Below are 7,545 nucleotides of genomic sequence, written 5' to 3' on the forward strand. Positions count from 1 at the left end.
TGATGACTCACAGCGGTATGGCCCTGATGACTCACAGTGGTATGGCCCTGATGACTCACAGTGGTATGGCCCTGATGGCTCACAGTGGTATGGCCCTGATGACTCACAGTGGTATGGCCTGATGACTCACAGCGGTATGGCCCTGATGACTCACAGCGGTATGGCCCTGATGGCTCACAGCGGTATGGCCCTGGAGGCTCACAGCGGTATGGCCCTGGTGGCTCACAGCGGTATGGCCCTGGTGGCTCACAGCGGTATGGCCCTGGTGGCTCACAGCGGTATGGCCCTGGTGGCTCACAGCGGTATGGCCTGGTGGCTCACAGCGGTATGGCCCTGGTGGCTCACAGCGGTATGGCCCTGGTGGCTCACAGCGGTATGGCCCTGGTGGCTCACAGCGGTATGGCCCTGGTGGCTCACAGCGGTATGGCCCTGATGACTCACAGGGTATGGCCCTGATGGCTCACAGTGGTATGGCCCTGATGACTCACAGTGGTATGGCCCTGATGACTCACAGTGGTATGGCCCTGATGACTCACAGTGGTATGGCCCTGATGACTCACAGTGGTATGGCCCTGATGACTCACAGTGGTATGGCCCTGATGACTCACAGTGGTATGGCCCTGATGACTCACAGCGGTATGGCCCTGATGACTCACAGTGGTATGGCCCTGATGACTCACAGTGGTATGGCCCTGATGACTCACAGTGGTATGGCCCTGATGACTCACAGCGGTATGGCCCTGATGACTCACAGCGGTATGGCCCTGATGACTCACAGTGGTATGGCCCTGATGACTCACAGTGGTTTTGGCCCTGATGACTCAGTGGTATGGCCCTGATGACTCACAGTGGTATGGCCCTGATGACTCAGCGGTATGGCCCTGATGACTCACAGTGGTATGGCCCTGATGACTCACAGTGGTATGGCCCTGATGGCTCACAGTGGTATGGCCCTGATGACTCACAGTGGTATGGCCCTGATGACTCACAGTGGTATGGCCCTGATGACTCAGTGGTATGGCCCTGATGACTCACAGTGGTATGGCCTGATGACTCACAGTGGTATGGCCCTGATGACTCACAGTGGTATGGCCGTGATGACTCACAGCGGTATGGCCCTGATGACTCACAGTGGTATGGCCCTGATGACTCACAGTGGTATGGCCCTGATGACTCACAGTGGTATGGCCCTGATGACTCACAGTGGTATGGCCCTGATGACTCACAGCAGTATGGCCCTGATGACTCACAGTGGTATGGCCCTGGTGGCTCACAGTGGTATGGCCCTGATGACTCACAGCAGTATGGCCCTGATGACTCACAGTGGTATGGCCGTGATGACTCACAGTGGTATGGCCCTGATGACTCAGTGGTATGGCCCTGATGACTCACAGTGGTATGGCCGTGATGACTCACAGTGGTATGGCCCTGATGACTCACAGTGGTATGGCCCTGATGACTCACAGCAGTATGGCCCTGATGACTCACAGTGGTATGGCCCTGGTGGCTCACAGTGGTATGGCCCTGGTGGCTCACAGCGGTATGGCCCTGATGACTCAGCGGTATGGCCCTGATGACTCACAGTGGTATGGCCCTGGTGGCTCACAGCGGTATGGCCCTGATGACTCACAGTGGTATGGCCCTGGTGGCTCACAGTGGTATGGCCCTGGTGGCTCACAGCGGTATGGCCCTGATGACTCACAGCGGTATGGCCCTGATGACTCAGCGGTATGGCCCTGATGACTCACAGTGGTATGGCCCTGATGACTCAGTGGTATGGCCCTGATGACTCACAGCGGTATGGCCCTGGTGGCTCACAGTGGTATGGCCCTGATGACTCACAGCGGTATGGCCTGATGACTCACAGTGGTATGGCCCTGGTGGCTCACAGTGGTATGGCCCTGATGACTCAGCGGTATGGCCCTGATGACTCACTGCGGTATGGCCCTGACTCACAGTGGTATGGCCCTGATGACTCACTGCGGTATGGCCCTGATGACTCACTGCGGTATGGCCCTGATGACTCACAGTGGTATGGCCCTGATGACTCACAGTGGTATGGCCCTGACTCACAGTGGTATGGCCCTGATGACTCACAGCGGTATGGCCCTGATGACTCACAGCGGTATGGCCCTGATGACTCACAGCGGTATGGCCCTGATGACTCACAGTGGTATGGCCCTGATGACTCAGCGGTATGGCCCTGATGACTCACAGTGGTATGGCCGTGATGACTCACAGTGGTATGGCCGTGATGACTCACAGCGGTATGGCCCTGATGACTCACAGTGGTATGGCCGTGATGACTCACAGTGGTATGGCCGTGATGACTCACAGTGGTATGGCCCTGATGACTCACAGTGGTATCGTGATGACTCAGTGGTATGGCCCTGATGACTCACAGTGGTATGGCCGTGATGACTCACAGTGGTATGGCCGTGATGACTCACAGTGGTATGGCCCTGATGACTCACAGCGGTATGGCCCTGATGACTCAGTGGTATGGCCCTGATGACTCACAGTGGTATGGCCCTGATGACTCACAGTGGTATGGCCCTGATGACTCACAGTGGTATGGCCCTGATGACTCACAGTGGTATGGCCCTGATGACTCACAGCGGTATGGCCCTGATGACTCACAGCGGTATGGCCCTGATGACTCAGTGGTATGGCCCTGATGACTCACAGTGGTATGGCCCTGATGACTCACAGTGGTATGGCCCTGATGACTCACAGTGGTATGGCCCTGATGACTCACAGTGGTATGGCCCTGATGACTCACAGTGGTATGGCCCTGATGACTCACAGTGGTATGGCCCTGATGACTCAGTGGTATGGCCCTGATGACTCACAGTGGTATGGCCCTGATGACTCACAGTGGTATGGCCCTGATGACTCAGTGGTATGGCCCTGATGACTCACAGTGGTATGGCCCTGATGACTCAGTGGTATGGCCCTGATGACTCACAGTGGTATGGCCCTGATGACTCACAGCGGTATGGCCCTGATGACTCACAGTGGTATGGCCCTGATGACTCACAGTGGTATGGCCCTGATGACTCACAGTGGTATGGCCCTGATGACTCACAGTGGTATGGCCCTGGTGACTCACAGTGGTATGGCCCTGATGACTCACAGCGGTATGGCCTGATGACTCACAGCGGTATGGCCCTATGACTCCAGTGGTATGATGACTCACAGTGGTATGGCCCTGATGACTCACAGTGGTATGGCCTGATGACTCACAGTGGTATGGCCCTGATGACTCACAGTGGTATGGCCCTGATGACTCACAGTGGTATGGCCCTGATGACTCACAGTGGTATGGCCCTGATGACTCACAGTGGTATGGCCCTGATGACTCACAGTGGTATGGCCCTGATGACTCACAGTGGTATGGCCCTGATGACTCAGTGGTATGGCCTGATGACTCACAGTGGTATGGCCCTGATGACTCACAGTGGTATGGCCGTGATGACTCACAGTGGTATGGCCGTGATGACTCACAGTGGTATGGCCCTGATGACTCACAGTGGTATGGCCCTGATGACTCACAGTGGTATGGCCCTGATGACTCACAGTGGTATGGCCCTGATGACTCACAGTGGTATGGCCCTGATGACTCACAGTGGTATGGCCCTGGTGGCTCACAGTGGTATGGCCCTGATGACTCACAGTGGTATGGCCCTGATGACTCACAGTGGTATGGCCGTGATGACTCACAGTGGTATGGCCCTGATGACTCACAGTGGTATGGCCCTGGTGGCTCACAGTGGTATGGCCCTGATGACTCACAGTGGTATGGCCCTGATGACTCACAGTGGTATGGCCGTGATGACTCACAGCGGTATGGCCCTGGTGGCTCACAGCGGTATGGCCCTGGTGGCTCACTGTGGTATGGCCCTGATGACTCACAGTGGTATGGCCCTGGTGGCTCACAGTGGTATGGCCCTGGTGGCTCACAGTGGTATGGCCCTGGTGGCTCACAGTGGTATGGCCCTGATGACTCACAGTGGTATGGCCCTGATGACTCACAGCGGTATGGCCCTGATGACTCACAGCGGTATGGCCCGTGATGACTCACAGCGGTATGGCCGTGATGACTCACAGTGGTATGGCCGTGATGACTCACAGTGGTATGGCCGTGATGACTCACAGTGGTATGGCCGTGATGACTCACAGTGGTATGGCCCTGATGACTCACAGTGGTATGGCCGTGATGACTCACAGTGGTATGGCCGTGATGACTCACAGTGGTATGGCCGTGATGACTCACAGTGGTATGGCCGTGATGACTCACAGTGGTATGGCCGTGATGACTCACAGTGGTATGGCCCTGATGACTCACAGTGGTATGGCCGTGATGACTCACAGTGGTATGGCCCTGATGACTCACAGTGGTATGGCCCTGGTGACTCACAGTGGTATGGCCCTGATGACTCACAGTGGTATGGCCCTGATGACTCACAGTGGTATGGCCCTGATGACTCACAGTGGTATGGCCGTGATGACTCACAGTGGTATGGCCCTGGTGGCTCACAGCGGTATGGCCCTGGTGACTCACAGTGGTATGGCCCTGGTGACTCACAGTGGTATGGCCCTGGTGGCTCACAGTAGTATGGCCCTGATGACTCACAGTGGTATGGCCCTGATGACTCACAGTGGTATGGCCCTGATGACTCACAGTGGTATGGCCCTGATGACTCACAGTGGTATGGCCTGATGACTCACAGTGGTATGGCCTGATGACTCACAGTGGTATGGCCCTGATGACTCACAGTGGTATGGCCCTGATGACTCACAGTGGTATGGCCCTGATGACTCACAGTGGTATGGCCCTGATGACTCACAGTGGTATGGACTCACAGTGGTATGGCCCTGATGACTCACAGTGGTATGGCCCTGATGACTCACAGTGGTATGGCCCTGATGACTCACAGTGGTATGGCCCTGATGACTCACAGTGGTATGGCCCTGATGACTCACAGTGGTATGGCCCTGATGACTCAGTGGTATGGCCCTGATGACTCACAGTGGTATGGCCCTGATGACTCACAGTGGTATGGCCCTGATGACTCACAGTGGTATGGCCCTGATGACTCACAGCGGTATGGCCCTGGTGGCTCACAGCGGTATGGCCCTGGTGGCTCACAGTGGTATGGCCCTGATGACTCAGTGGTATGGCCCTGATGACTCAGTGGTATGGCCCTGATGACTCAGTGGTATGGCCCTGATGACTCAGTGGTATGGCCCTGGTGGCTCACAGTGGTATGGCCCTGGTGGCTCACAGTGGTATGGCCCTGATGACTCAGTGGTATGGCCCTGATGACTCACAGTGGTATGGCCGTGATGACTCACAGTGGTATGGCCCTGATGACTCACAGTGGTATGGCCCTGATGACTCAGTGGTATGGCCCTGATGACTCACAGTGGTATGGCCCTGATGACTCACAGTGGTATGGCCCTGATGACGCCACTGAAATTCCCACGGAAGAACGTTGTTTCTTAACGTTCTCTGAACTATTTGAGAACTTTCCCAATGTCAAACCAGTTGGAGAACATTCCTAGAACCTTTTCCAAAATGTTAATTAAATGTGAACAAACATTCTGTTAAAAGGAACGAAATACCTAAGAAAATAGCGTTTTATTGTCAAGTTCCTTAAATGTGCTGAGAATGTTCCAAAGCCAAGGTTGTAGGCTAAATAACCATAGGACAACCATGCTCTCACCAAGCACTAAGAAACATATGGTTCCCAGAAGGTTGTGGGAAGGTTGTAGGCTAAATAACCGTAGGACAACCACGCTCTCACCAAGCACTAAGAAACATGTGGTTCCCAGAAGGTTGTGGGAAGGTTGTAGGCTAAATAACCATAGGACAACCATGCTCTCAGCAAGCACTAAGAAACATATGGTTCCCAGAAGGTTTATGCGCTAGCTGGGATTGATACGGTTACTGGTGTGTTTGTGTGTCGTTCCTACAGGTCCTATCATCAGGGTGGAGGTGGGAGAGGAGGTTCTGATCACCTTTAAGAACAGAGCCAGCCGTCCGTACTCTATACACGCTCACGGAGTGGTCACTACCGACACACACACACCTGTCCAGCCAGGTAAAACACACACACAAACACACTGCCGGCCGTACTCTATACAAACACACAGAGTGGACATCACAGACACAGACACACCTGTCCAACCAACAACGGTCCATGTTAATGTCTGTGTGCTCCTCCCCTTTTTATCTCCTCCTCTCCTTTTCCGCTCTCCTCCTCTCCTTTTCCCCTCTCCTCTTCTCCTTTTCCCCTCTCTCCATCTCTCTCCTCCTCTCCTCTTCTCCTTTTCCCCTCTCCATCTCTCTCCTCCTCTCCTCTTCTCCTTTTCCCCTCTCCATCTCTCTCCTCCTCTCCTCTTCTCCTTTTCCCCTCTCCATCTCTCTCCCCTCTCCTCTTCTCCTTTTCCCCTCTCCCCTCTCTCCTCCTCTCCTTTCCTCTCTCTCCTCTCCTTCTCCTTTTCCCCTCTCCATCTCTCTCCTCCTCTCCTTTTCCCCTCTCCTCCTCTCCATCTCTCTCCTCCTCTCCTTTTCCCCTCTCCTCTTCTCCTTTTCCCCTCTCCATCTCTCTCCTCCTTCCTTTTCCCCTCTCCTCCTCTCCTCTCCATCTCTCTCCTTTTTCCTCTCCTCTTCTCCTTTTCCCCTCTCCTCCTCTCCATCTCTCTCCTCCTCTCCTTTTTTCCCCTCTCCATCTCTCTCCTCCTCTCCTTTTCCCCTCTCCTCCTCTCCATCTCTCTCCTCCTCTCCTTTTCCCCTCTCCATCTCTCTCCTCCTCTCCTTTTCCCCTCTCCATCTCTCTCCTCCTCTCCTTTTCCCCTCTCCTCCTCTCCATCTCTCTCCTCCTCTCTCCTTTTCCCCTCTCCCTCTTCTCCCTTTTCCCCTCTCCATCTCTCTCCTCCTCTCCTTTTCCCCTCTCCTCCTCTCCATCTCTCTCCTCCTCTCCTTTTCCCCTCTCCTCTTCTCCTTTTCCCCTCTCCATCTCTCTCCTCTCTCCTTTTCCCCTCTCCTCCTCTCCCATCTCTCTCCTCTCTCTTTTCCCCTCTCCTTCTCCTTTTCCCCTCTCCTCCTCTCCATCTCTCTCCTCCTCTCCTTTTCCCCTCTCCATCTCTCTCCTTCTCCTTTTCCCCCTCCTCCTCCCATCTCTCTCTCCTCTCCTTTTCCCCTCTCCTCTTCTCCTTTTCCCCTCTCCTCCTCTCCTCTTCTCCTTTTCCCCTCTCCATCTCTCTCCTCCTCTCCTTTTTCTCCCCTCTCCATCTCTCTCCTCCTCTCCTTTTCCCCTCTCATCTCTCTCCTCCTCTCTTTCCCCTCTCCTCCTCTCCATCTTCCTCTCATTTTCCCCTCTCCATCTCTCTCCTCCCTCCTCTCCTCTCCTCTCCTCTATTCTCTCATCCCCAGGATACATGACAGAGTTCAGATGGGAGGTCCCAGAGAAACTCTGGTCCAGGAGTCTCTGATCCTAACTGTATCTCCTACGCGTACTACTCTACTGTTGACTTCGT

The 7,545-nt window shown here is 54.7% G+C and overlaps 1 protein-coding gene across 1 annotated transcript in view; it reads left to right on the forward strand.

Moving 5' to 3' along the window:
- Positions 1–7,545, forward strand: part of LOC127925323 (ferroxidase HEPHL1-like) — a 92,149-nt gene that overhangs the window by 71,786 nt on the left and 12,818 nt on the right. Inside the window, 3 exon segments of the mRNA XM_052510169.1 lie at positions 5,982–6,107; positions 7,442–7,479; positions 7,481–7,545. The exon segment at positions 7,481–7,545 is cut by the window's right edge and continues 4 nt beyond it. Of these exon segments, the coding sequence (XP_052366129.1) occupies positions 5,982–6,107; positions 7,442–7,479; positions 7,481–7,545 (229 nt within the window).

Source organism: Oncorhynchus keta, unplaced genomic scaffold (genome assembly GCF_023373465.1).
Source record: "Oncorhynchus keta strain PuntledgeMale-10-30-2019 unplaced genomic scaffold, Oket_V2 Un_contig_541_pilon_pilon, whole genome shotgun sequence".
Classification (NCBI taxonomy): Eukaryota; Metazoa; Chordata; class Actinopteri; order Salmoniformes; family Salmonidae; genus Oncorhynchus; species Oncorhynchus keta.